This window comes from Macrosteles quadrilineatus, unplaced genomic scaffold (assembly GCF_028750875.1).
Source record: "Macrosteles quadrilineatus isolate MER2022 unplaced genomic scaffold, UCM_ALF_1.0 Scaffold_4__1_contigs__length_99947679, whole genome shotgun sequence".
In the NCBI taxonomy this organism is placed as follows: Eukaryota; Metazoa; Arthropoda; class Insecta; order Hemiptera; family Cicadellidae; genus Macrosteles; species Macrosteles quadrilineatus.
In genome coordinates this window covers 44,089,466-44,102,310 of record NW_026542597.1, presented here as the reverse complement: position 1 = coordinate 44,102,310, position 12,845 = coordinate 44,089,466, and the positions used below count along the sequence as shown (strand labels likewise).

General features: G+C 34.7%; 2 protein-coding genes across 2 annotated transcripts in view; one reads left to right on the top strand and one right to left on the bottom strand.

Annotated features, from left to right (window-relative positions):
• The window catches only part of LOC128993658 (golgin-84), a 36,868-nt gene extending 28,566 nt beyond the window's left edge, over positions 1-8,302 (bottom strand). The window contains exons 1-3 of the mRNA XM_054417720.1: positions 8,145-8,302; positions 3,563-3,722; positions 695-851 (exon numbers count right to left, since the gene is read on the bottom strand). Of these exons, the coding sequence (XP_054273695.1) occupies positions 695-851; positions 3,563-3,720 (315 nt within the window). The 5' untranslated portion in view covers positions 3,721-3,722; positions 8,145-8,302. The remainder of the gene's footprint in view (positions 1-694; positions 852-3,562; positions 3,723-8,144) is intronic.
• Positions 8,303-9,839: 1,537 nt separating this feature from the next.
• LOC128992015 (zinc finger protein ZPR1) lies at positions 9,840-11,437 on the top strand. Its single transcript, XM_054415352.1, has one exon. The coding sequence runs from the start codon at positions 10,024-10,026 to the stop codon at positions 11,356-11,358; it is 1,335 nt and encodes a 444-aa protein (XP_054271327.1). The 5' UTR covers positions 9,840-10,023; the 3' UTR covers positions 11,359-11,437.
• The last annotated feature ends 1,408 nt before the right edge of the window (positions 11,438-12,845 follow it).

Here is a 12,845-nt window from a genome sequence, read left to right as displayed (position 1 = left end):
ATAAATATATTTAAACGGGTAATTTTCTGAAACATTGTAATAACAGTAGGCCTACTGTAAATAGTTTCATGTTGTTAGCCTCCGGATGGGTTAAATACCTTATGCTTCAATGGTACTCCCAATGGTTTTAAATACCTAAGGCCTATACTGTCAAAGTATAGCCATAGACTACTTAGGATCACTTTGACAATATAAGGTATTTAAACCATATGGTAAATAGTTAACCCTCAACCAAAATGAGAACGGTTTTTAAAAATCATTTCAAGACTCAAAACATAGGCTACTGTTTGCAGCACGCTTTATGGCGTTCCTTCGATCTTGAACATTAAATGGAATTGTGTTAGATGACCTGTCTTACAGTACATTACTAACAGTGCCTGTCACCAGCTCTGAAGATGGCTATCTGCAACGAAGCCGAAACGTCAAATACTAGTGTTTCTCCTAGTTTTTCGACGCGGTCGTTCCCAGAAGACCAAGGACTTTGTGTTAGTAATTGTAACCTTGGAAGCCTTACTTCATATAATCTAATCTAGCAGATTTTAGGAAGTGCAAAATTTTTCAGCAACCACAGTACATAATCACCCATTGAATTTAGATTGACTATAGAATTCTATAATTTTTAAAATACTAGTCTTATGTAAAAGTTTAGACTGAACCAACTTTTTCGTAGTGAAAATCACCATTTGGTTCCTACCTCTGATGTCGAGGAAGAATTGTCATTGAGAAAATCAATGAGTTTTTCTTCTTCTTGGACCTGATTGACCATCACTGGGGCCGATTTGACTTGTGGTAAAGGTTTCTTGGCTGGGCTCGGTGGTGGGGTCAGCCTCGATCTTTGGCCTGAGAGGAAACTAGAAATAGAACAAAACAAGTTTAATTAAATTTCACACATGCATTGTTATGTTACCTTACTGCTATTTAAATTTGAGATCTGAGGATAATGCTAACGGAATGAATTTTAAGTCCTTAAGAGATGGAACTTTTAGGTGGTAACAACATGTAAATGCTGATTAGGTAAATTGGAAGAGCTGAATATGAGCAGGATCAAAGAAAACGACATGGAAATTTGAAGAGTTTGGTTGAGTAGTTAGATTCCTTTTTTTACTTTCTCCCCCTATACCATAGTATATGGAGAAAGTATTGTTTTCGTCAAAATTTTCGAGTTTGAGTTTTGAGTGGATATATTCGTTTTGGGTCCCCCGGACCCAAAAAAGTGGTTTTCGAAGTGATGTCTGCGTGTGTGTGTGTGTGTGTGTCTGTGTGTCTGTGTGTCTGGATGTGTACAGAGCTAGAGACTACACCTGTGGTCCGAATTCGATGAAATTTGGTATGTAGAATTTGGTATGTGAAATCAATGGTATCTCCAGGCGTTTTTTTCATTTTTTTGAAATTTTGATTTTTACTGGGGATTTTCCCATAAAAACCCATAAAAAACCGGAAAAGTAGGATTTTTTAAAAAATGGCCCGAACGATTTTGATAAAAATTTAGTATGTTGTAGCCCTTTAAATTCTGAACAAAATGGTACAAATCCCATTTCTGTAAAAATTACGGTTCAAAAGTTATGGTAAATTATGTTATTTTCCCATAAAAACCCCATAAAATAACGAAAAATAGGATTTTAGACAAAAACCGGTTTTGATTTAACATAGTATATTATTAATGGTCCTTAAAATTTTGATAGTTTTTTCATTTTTTATAAATTTTGATTTTTAATGGGGATTTTTCTATAAAACCCCATAAAATAACGGAAAAATAGGATTTTCCCAAAAATGGCCTGAACGATTTTGATAAAAAAGTTAGTATGTTATAGTCCTTTATATTCTGAACAAAATGGTACCAATCCCATTTCTGTAAAAATTACGGTTCAAAAGTTATTGTAAATTATGTTATTTTCCCATAAAAACCCCCATAAAATAACGGAAAATCAGATTTTCCCAAAATTGGCTAGAACAATTTTGATAAAAATTTAGTATGTTATAGTATTTTAAATTCTGAAGAAAATTGTACAATTCCCATTTCCGTATATTTACGTTCACCGCTTACACATGATAAAGGTTGTTGACAAACTTATGGGAGAAAGTATGTGTCAGAATGCTGATACCGTTTATTTATTTTTGGTCCAGTAGACTCTCATAAAATACACCTTTTAACCATAGCCTACTTAGGTTTAGCCGGACTACACAAGGTGTTTGGATAAGAGGGAGTTTACTGTATGTGTTAGTCTTATATTCTACATACAGTAAGACTCTTTTGAGTTTGAGTAAAAACAAATAAATAAAAACAAAGATCTTGACGTCTAAAAAAAATCTACACAACCATAAAGAAAAAGGGGGTTTTTAAAGGATAGAATCCAGTGCTAAAACTATTGTATTCAGTTAAAAAGTATCACAATATTATCAAGAGTTTAAAGTCAGCTCCTGCTTAGGTCAACTCTAATCTTTAATTATTTTAGCGAATTTCACTATAGGGAAGTAACTTTTACCGTAGGTGGCATGGAAAGACCTAGGCCCGGGACCGATTTAAATAATTTTTACTTGGGTACTAAGTTTATTAATGTTTAATCTTTATTTATATATAGTAGCCCTATTATTCTATTTTTCATATAATATATATATGTGTCCGTGAACACAATATCTTGAGTAATTTTTGTATGATTTTGATGAAATTCAGTGTCTTATACTAAGCTATTAATATTTTACTAAAAACACACTTTATTAGTTTCCTTGTAGCAGCAAACCTAGGTACCTACTCGTTGAACGTAATGTTATTTAGGCAGGCCTAAATAGATTTAATAGAATATCACTTCCGACAAATGGAAATTCGCTTAGTCGGCAGGTTTGCTGCAGCGGGGTTATTTATACATAGATTTCTTAACGTGATCAGATTGAGCAAAACCCATTGGTGGTGATTTGAATCCATTAATTTTAGTTCCAATACTGTAATGAGCATGTATGTTAAATGCTAAATGACTATCAATTTTGATTCAAGAACATATAGCTTCACTGGTACAAAATATGCTGTGAGGTAGACATAAGGGTTTGTGCTAACTCATAAAATAATATTGCAACCAGGAATTCAACCCAGTAAATCATAAGCTGATTTTACGCAATCAGATCACTAACCACCTTGGAAAAGTGATGGATTCAAAGAACTAAGAAACTTCACTAAGAAATGTAAATTTATGTTTTAAGAGTCCTTGGAGGCTAGTCTTGTATGATTTCAAACAGCTGCTGAAGAGTTATTTATCGTCCAAAAATATTTTTTCAAACAACAAAGACATTATAATTTAAATATCTAGTACGGTATACTTTGAGATTTAGAAATGTTCTTTGTAGTTTTGAATTGTTCTCCAAGGTAGTCCATGGGAGCTAACGGCCATCTTGGATTAGCCAGCCATAAGAGCAATGTTAATTTTGTTAATTTCTAACAGCTGCTGAAGAGATATTAACCGTCCAAAAATATTTTTTTAAAGTTTTCAATTGTTTTATGAGTTAGAACGTCTAGGCTCCACGGGCTCTTAATATAATTATTTGCCTGTGACTCATTCAAACTCCAACTGACCTCTGTTTGACTAAATTTGACTCAGTGGTGACTTCACTTAAAATTGGTTCCTCGATGTATTTTGCTGGTTTCTTTTTTTGAAGTTTATCTGCAGCACTTTGGTCAATTTTGTTTAAAATCTGTTCAGCCTTATCGGCAAATCCTGTAATCCATGACATCTCTGAAAAAAAAAAATAGAAAACAGGAATTAATTAGGTAAGAAACCATAACTTAATAAAATCCTATTGTGAGATATTTTTGCCAAGTGTAAGAGACTGTCTTTTCTGCAAATTGGTGTACCTGCATTCATGTGATCTAGAGCATTGCAGTCAGTTAGATCACTCGGTAGATTAATTCAGGTATTTAAATTACACCTATTTAACTGGATGGCACACCATTTTTTGGCAACCCGCCGCCATTGTAGTTAGTTGTTAGGCCTATATGTTTAAATTTAAATAGTTTTATAATTGATAAAATCTTTTTCGAGCGGAGCGAAGCGAAGCTCTTTGGGATCAACATCAATGCAATCTTTATAACACTTAATCTCAATAACGGCTGAACATTTTTTAGCCAAACTTACCAAGGTTGTTTTGTCAAATGTTTGGATGGTTTGGACGTAACCAATTTCAATTTTTGATAGTGCCTATATAATTTCAAAGTAACTTAAAGTTTTTAAATTTTAAAATTGGTCTTATGAGTTGCCATGATAGCTACACTAAAAAAAAAGACTACAAGATCGCGCCACTCATCCTACACTCATCTCCATTCATACTTGGCTTAAAATAGCCTACCTACTTTGTATGGTCGCCATTTCAAAGAAAAGTATAAAGTAAGTATAAAGTACAAAATAACGACGTAAATGTATAAACAAAACAAAGAATCATAGCATACGTTAAAATCAAGCCATAACCTAAACACAGTACAAAGGGAAAAAATCAGATGATGATAACTGATCAAATACCACAGAGAAAGTCTTAGGTTTACATTTAAGTCACAATTTTGAAACGACCACTGATTGAATAGGTGAGTGAAAATTTAAAAACGTACGTTTTCATGTCCCTGGCCTTTTACTTCGTAGATACTGGATTTGTAGTTTATTATTATGTGTTTTAATATTTTTTGGGACGGGGGCAACATGTTACACACATTTATTTGGTTTTAAATAGGTTCTAGGTATTTTTTTCGTATTTTTAAAGTCTCGAAATTCACGACCATGACGTGTCCCTAGGGTGAATTTTCCAACTTTCACACTGTTTTTAGACTAATTATTCATGCCGAAATATATAAAGCCATATTTTTATGTCATCAATGGTTATTAAACTTACAAAAAAGGAGCATATTATAATTTTATTGTCATTGCAAACTGACTACCATGACAAAATAAGTCTGTCCCTCGATTTGGCGTCACGACCATTTGGGAAAAATTTTCAACTTTGGAGCACGACAGTGGCAAGCCTGGCGTCGATGGAGTCAGTTGGTTTTAGAGACTAGTTCGGGGTGTACGTCAGGATTGTAGTGCCGGTCGTTTTGAGTTGAAAGGAGGAATTACAAGATTAATAAAGGAAAGATTGTGTTTTTTGTAATTTTGGTGTGTCCATGACCGTACGTAGTCATTCGATGAGGTAGACATGGTGTTAATTTTTGTTTATAAGATATTTCAATTGCTAGATTAACCTAGAAGTCCACTTTGTATCCTCGAACATGAGGTGCAGGGCTACCGCCAGAACAGAGCCAAATTACACGTAATTTCACGACCAAAGTTTCACGACCATCGCGGGTTTTTTCACGACCAATCCAGCCTTATGGATTATAGTGTGTTTGGTCGTGACAATAACTTTAATATAATTGTAAATTGAACAGTTAAGTTCAATTGAAACACATATTTTTATTATAACTAACATGATAATTGAAGGATTGTTTAGAACGATTTAGATTATTCCAGACAATTCACGACCGTACCGCTTGTCCCTGACCATCAGGTTTATGATTTCTATCATAAAAATTTCAAAAATTAAAATATCGTCATATTTCAATGTTTTATACACAAAAGAAGCACACCTCTATACAAACATAACGATTTTTCGGGTCTCAGGTAAGTTTTTTCGGAGTTATACAAACTTAAAAAGATTTTATTGGCTTTTTTCAATTTTTTGAGTTTTTTTATTTTTTTCTAGAAAGACCAAATATACCAAAAGCTCAGTGACCTATTTATTGTATAATGGTCATAAAAGTAAATAAGTTTATAACAAAACATAGTTATAAAAATAATATTAACTATTTTTAATATTCATTTAAACGTCCGTTATGGTCGTGACAGGATTTTGTGTTTTTCCACTAAAGATGCTCTTTTAAAAAGAAACTACCAAAGATATTGCGTTACCATGGACATTTTATGAAACTTCAAATGTTAATGAAATAAAAATAATAATAAAAGTTTTGAAAAAAGGGGAAAAGAATTTGCAAAGTGCTTTTGCTGAAAACGTACGTTTTTAAATTTTCACTCAGGTACAGTCATAGTTAAAACATACTTTCTTAGGTACAGTATTTACCAGATTTGTGTTACATAGCTAAATAAGGTTATAACAAATAACATTTTATCTTAAACAATCCGTCGGTGGATCCATCTCATAAATGGCAAACTTAGAAAGATACACGACGTAGGAAGTGGTGAAGGAAGTAGTAAAGGCGAGCAGTGCAGAGTGTAGGAACCGTTTATGGCAGTTAGATAATTATACTAAAATGGAATAAATATATCTATGGTTCTTACCGTCAACGCAATCAGGGGTAGTATTTCACTACGGCCGTTTCGGAGATGACTCCATCGTCAGGTGCGTAGTGGTACACTAAACTATAGTCTTGTCACATTTAACACGAACATTCTTCATTTGCATTGCGTCAGGTGTTGAATAAATAATACACATATATATACAGGACGGACACACGAAAACACGAAAACATTTAGAGCGTGTGCACGGCTTGAAAACTGACGACCGACTTATCCATGAGTCGGTCGTCAGTTTTCAAGCTGTGCACGCGCTCTAAATGTTTTCGTGTATTTGTGTTTTCGTGTGTCCGTCCTGTATATATATGTGTATTATTTATTCAACACCTGACGCAATGCAAATGAAGAATGTTCGTGTTAAATGTGACAAGACTATAGTTTAGTGTACCACTACGCACCTGACGATGGAGTCATCTCCGAAACGGCCGTAGTGAAATACTACCCCTGATTGCGTTGACGGTAAGAACCATAGATATATTTATTATATTTTCACGCAATCTGCCACACTCAAGAATATAATATATACTAAAATGGTATGGGAAGGGGAAACAAGTCCACGACGTAGGAAGTTGTGAAGGAAGTAGTAAAGGCGGCTGGAAATGCGGAGTGTGGGAACCGTTTGTGGCAGGTTACATTAATGTATCTGCAATAATAAAATATTATGGGAAGGGAGGAAAACAGGTCCAAGACGTAGGAAGTGGTGAAGGAAGTAGTAAAAGTGAACAGTCCAGAGTGTGGGAACCATCTGTGGCATTTATATTAATGTATCTGCATCCTAAAATGCTATAAGAGGGAGACAGGCCCATGGCGTTGGAAGTGGTAAAGGAGTAGCCTAGTAAAGGCTAGCAGCGCGGAGTGTGGAACGCTTTATGGCAATTAGATTAACGTATATATAATACCAAAATGCTATGAGAAGGAAGGGAAACAGGTCAACGACGTAGGAAGTGGTTCACGAAGTAGTAAAGGCCAGCAGTGTGGTGTGTGGGAATCGTCTGTGGCAATTAGACTAATGTATCTGCACTCTTAAAATGCTCTAGAAAGGGAGGGAAACAGGTCCACGTAGGAAGTGGCGAAGGAAGTAGTAAAGGCTAGCAGTGCAGAGTGTGGGAACATGTATTTTTGTAGGCCTATTATATCTATAAATATTTTTTTCATTTATTGCTTTGCTAAAACCCATGAAACATGATATCTCCACTCAACTGGCTTTCATTGCTATGAAAGCAATCCTAGTTTACTTTGTCAGTCACCGATGCAGTGTTCAAGTATCAAGTAGCCTAGCCTAACCTACCATAGTAAGTTAGTTGTGAAAAGTGCCGTTAACATAAGGTGATCTTAAGAAATGCAACCACAAATATTACTGTACTTAAATAATAACTTAATGTTACTTTGAAATGGCAACCATACGAATGTATGTGCAGCATTTTAAGCAAAGTATATGAATAGAGATAAGTGTAGGATGAGTGGTGCGATCTTGAAGTCTTGTTTGTTTTTTACTAAGGCCGACATATTCACAACTAAATAGGCCTAGTAACTTCACTAGATAGGCCTACCCTATTGAATTTGATCACCTATAAATGCTTTGAGGCGTTGTTACTCTTTACTAGCTCAATAAGATCGCTCAGCAACAACATCTTGAAAATTGCAAGTATTTATGGGTTAACTTAGTAAAAGACATTGCTTGGTTTTTACTAGGACCTATGACCAGTAAAGGGACGAAAAAGTTAGAAAGTGGAGCTAGTTAACAAGCCTAGATACTATAGTGTACCAGTAAACTTAACTCCAGGCTAGGCCGTTTTATTTACATTAACTTAAGTTACTTACTGTCTGTAGCATAATAAACGCATATGCTGCTTCACTTCATAGCCTATCAATTCTTCCAAGCAAAGATTTCAAGATTCAGTGTAGTAATTTCGGAACCAAGGCCTATTCATTCACTTTGACGTTGACGTTGACAGTAATGAAGGTTCTTCTGCTTCTGAGTCCTTTCTGTCTTCAGTGTCTTCTGCTTCTCTTCTCGGCTTCTCGTCTTTTTGTGTTGAGTGTTGAGTGAGGTTGGGAACGTAAACTTTTTCATTTTCGGATTTCTCTTCTTTTTTTTTAAGAAATTTAGCTTCTGCTAGAAATAGAAAACAGTCACTTTTTTATTTTACCATTGATTTTAGAAATGTTCTTGCGTTTTTTTACCTAGGTGGAAAAATGTTACTTTAATGAAGAAAAAGCTAATTTTGTATTTAGATAGCACAATAAACCTTACGAGTAAAATAAGATAGTAACTTTGTGAGTTATGTGTAAATATGTACTCGGAAAGCGTGTCTACGGTAAGCTACATGTCTTTGTAAATTGTAGAGAATTCTAACTATCAAATCAGCTGATTGATTTTGATTTGGCCGCTTTCCCGAGCTTGTACTTTTCCTTGTACCACTGTGTATGCATCTGTAAGTCAATTGATAATATTTCAAAATTTTCATTTTTATGTGTTTTTAGCGAATTTCCCATATAGGGAATAAGCTATTACCGTAGTAGGTACTCATGGTAAGACCTGGACCCAGGACCGATTTAATTTTTCATTTTGAGGTCCCTAGAGGTCAAAAACGCCATCCGTTCAAATTCATATATATGGGTGTGTGTGTGTGTGTGTCCGCGTGTCCGTTAGCAAGATAACTCGAGCAAAAATGGTCCGATTTTGATGAAATTTGGTACAAACGTGTAAACCTACGTTTATTCGAACTAGTTCGCGATCCAGCATAATCGGACCGTGGGAACGGGGTTTTATGGGGTAAAAATTGGGTTTTCCCATTTTTTTACTCTAAAAACAAAAAGTTTTGCAATTTCTTTTTAAACCGTTTTGCAGAGCTTAAAAACGAAATAATTTAGTATATTGAAGCGCTGTTGTATGCCTAACGGTCACGGAGAAAATTCAAAAATAGTGTAATTTAAAATTCCCATGTTATTCTTATGGAGAAAATGAAAACTGTTGTAGTTTACTTGTTTATGGATATATTGTTGATAAAATTTGGCAAATTTATTTATTTCATCCTATACTATTGACGTATGGTCAAAAAACACTTTTTACCTTCCCCGTAGCAGCAAACCTAAGCAATCGTTAAATCTAATGTTATTTAAATAGGGGATAAATAAATGTCTTATTTATGGAAATATTTTAGAAAAAATGTATTCAAACAAGTTGAAATTCAATTAGTCTGCAGGTTTGCTGCGGCGGGGGTATTTAACTTTTAACACCTTTCTTTCTGGCTCCATCGATTGTTCTTGAACGTTTCAAGGCTTCTTACAAGTAACTGAAACTGAACGTTCTTAATGTTCCCGTTGCATTATTTTATAATACTGGAACCGTAACAGAATACTGGAACTGGAACGGGAACGGGTTGTGAAGCATTTTGACGTGCGAAATAGACAAGTCACTTCGAACGAATCGAAGTTCGTCGAACTCGAAGTTCGAATCTCCTCAGTCTCAGTCCTCATTGCATTCATTCATTTTCATTCATTCGTTTCGTTTCCGTTCGTTGGATGAGGTTATGTTATTGTCTGTTACCTATTTTGTGTTGTAAATGTGAACTTATTTTAATCTTTAAATCGTACTTTGCAAATTCACTGCATTAAAAACAATACACTTAACTTATTTCATTTGGATAAAAGGGTAAATATATCGTCAATTTGAACTTGGGCCTAGTTTTAAATTAATATGGCTAGTGATACCTCAGAAGAACCACCCAAACCACTCTTCAGGAATTTAAACGCTGATGATCCTGATCCTGAAGCCTCCGTAATTGAAAGCCTTTGTTTGAATTGTGGAGAAAATGGCACAACCAAACTACTTTTAACAAAAATTCCATTTTATAAAGAGGTTGTTCTCATGTCATTTGAATGTCCACATTGTGGGTTTAAAAACAATGAAATGCAATCTGCAGGTGAAATTGCCGAAAAGGGGTTAAGAATAACCCTAAAGGTTGAATCGGAAAGAGATTTGAATCGCCAAGTCGTCAAATCAGATTATACATCTGTGCAGATACCAGAAGTAGATTTTGAGATTCCATCTCAGTCTCAGAAAGGTGAAGTCACAACAGTGGAAGGTGTAATAGATCGTGCTATTAATGGACTTACTCAAGATCAAGATACAAGATCTTTGGAAGACCCTGATGTAGCGAAACAAATTGATGAATTTGTTAAAAAGCTTCAGAAGTTAAAACAAGTCGGTGACACCCATTATACCATGATTTTTGAAGACATTAGTGGAAACACATTTGTTTCTAATCCTCATATGCCTCATAAGGATCCTAACTGTGACGTAGTGAGTTTTGTACGAACCACTGAGCAAAACCACACTCTTGGAATTCTCCCAGCTCAAGGAGAAAGCATCAAATTTCCTGGCCCTACTGATTTCGTATATGAAGATCTTCAAAGTGAAGTTTTACAGTTTTTGACTAACTGTCCACATTGTGCTACAGCGTGTGACACAAACATGAAACTCACCAACATTCCACATTTTAAAGAAGTGGTCATTATGGCAACGAACTGTGAAGCATGCGGCCATCGAACCAACGAAGTAAAAAGTGGTGGGGGAATTGAACCTCTTGGACAGAGGATTGCAGTCAAAGTACATTGTAAAGAAGACTTATCCCGAGATGTTTTGAAATCAGAAACCTGCAGTCTTGAGATTCCTGAACTTGATCTAGAAGTTGGACCAGCAGCTTTAGGAGGAAGATTCACAACTGTAGAAGGGTTGGTTGGTGCGATGAAAGATCAACTGATTGATAATGGAGCGATGTTCAGCGACTCTGCAGAAGAAGAAGGTAAAACTGCTTTACAACAATTTGTTGCTGACATGGAAAAGATATTAGTTGCTGACAAACCATTCACTATTATACTTGATGATCCTGCTGGAAATAGTTATGTTCAAAGCTTGACGTATCCAGACCTAGATCCAAACCTAGAAGTGACTAAGTATGAAAGAACACATGATCAAAATGATATCCTTGGGTTAAACGATATAAAAACTGAAGACTATGAGTCATCTTGATGAAGAATGTTTATATTTAGGCTCAAAACAAAATCATTGTAGATATCTGGGGTAAATATATTTGGTTTTTGTAAAGGTATACATTCTAAAATATTTAGTTAGTTTCCTATAAAATCCTTACGGTTATGATAGGCTACTTGCCTATGGAAAATTATTAGCAAAACTTTGATACCAGACTCCATTGTATTATGGAACCCTTAGGCCTATATCAAATATCGATTGGATCGATGACCTACCCTATCTTAACTTACAATGTATCATACTTTTACCTTGTAAGGTACTTGGGTACGGTATTTAAAAGTTTTGCCGGAAAATTATAGCCTAGTGTTTATCCTAAGACTGTTTTAAGCTAATTTCCCTATAGGGAAGTAGCTATTACCGTAGGTCTCATGGTAAGACCTAGGCCCGTGACCGATTTACTTTTTCATTTTGATGTCCCCAGAGGCCAAAAACACCATTCGTTCAAATTTTTATATTTGTACCTATAGGCTATACAAGATATTACAAGATATAGGCCTATATGTGTCCATCAGCACGATAACTTGAGTAATTTTTGTCCGATTTTGATAAAATTTGGTTTGAAGGTGTAAGGCGGGATAAACTTGAATGAGTTTGCGAAACCAGCATGATTGGACCATGGGAATGGGGTTTAATGGGGGGTTTATGGGGTAAAAATGGGTTTTTCTCATTTTTTACCCTTTAAACGCAAAATTTATAAATTTTTCTCCAAAACTTTTTAAAGAGCTTAAAAAAACAAATAATTTAGTAATGAAAGTGTTTTTGTATGGTGATTGGTTACGGAGAGAATGCAAAAAATGTTAATTTATAATTCCCTCTTATGGAGAATATTATAATGTTGTAGTTAGCTTGCTTATGGATATATTTTGATCAAACTTGGTGGATTTATTTATTTCATACTAAACTATTGATATTTTAATAAAAAACACACTTTATTAGTTTCCCTATAGCAGCTAACCTAGGTACTCGTTACATAAATGTTAATTTAATAGATTAATTGAAAATAAATCCAGGCAAAAGGAAATTCGCTTAGTCGACAGGTTTGCTGCAGCGGGGGGTATTCTTACTTCGATTAAAGTCAAGCTAAATTAGAAAAACATATTTTCTAGTAGGCATAGTACAAAAGTAGAGCCTAAACTTAGGCTATAAAAATAATTTTAAAAGTGTAACTTAGGCCGTATAGTTAAGTTAAAAAAACAATTTTCAGATTCTCTGACTGAAATTTTGTGTTTTAGGATATGGAATATTTCAAACCAGAACTTAATAGACCCTGTTATCATATAAGCAGATATCATACTGTATGCCTATTATAGATTTATGTTTGTTGTAGCTTGTGTTCTTGTAGGTAAGATGATTATGTTACCCTTTGAGAAATCTGGCAACAATAAAGGTATAGGCCTATCTAATAAGTTATTAACTTTGGTAACTTGAAGTCCTTGAAACTGGGATGACAAAAAAGTACCTACTTA

Coding starts and splice junctions, on each gene's coding strand:
- LOC128992015 (XM_054415352.1), top strand. CDS start 10,024: ATGGCTAGTGATACCTCAGAAGAACCACCCAAACCACTCTTCAGGAAT.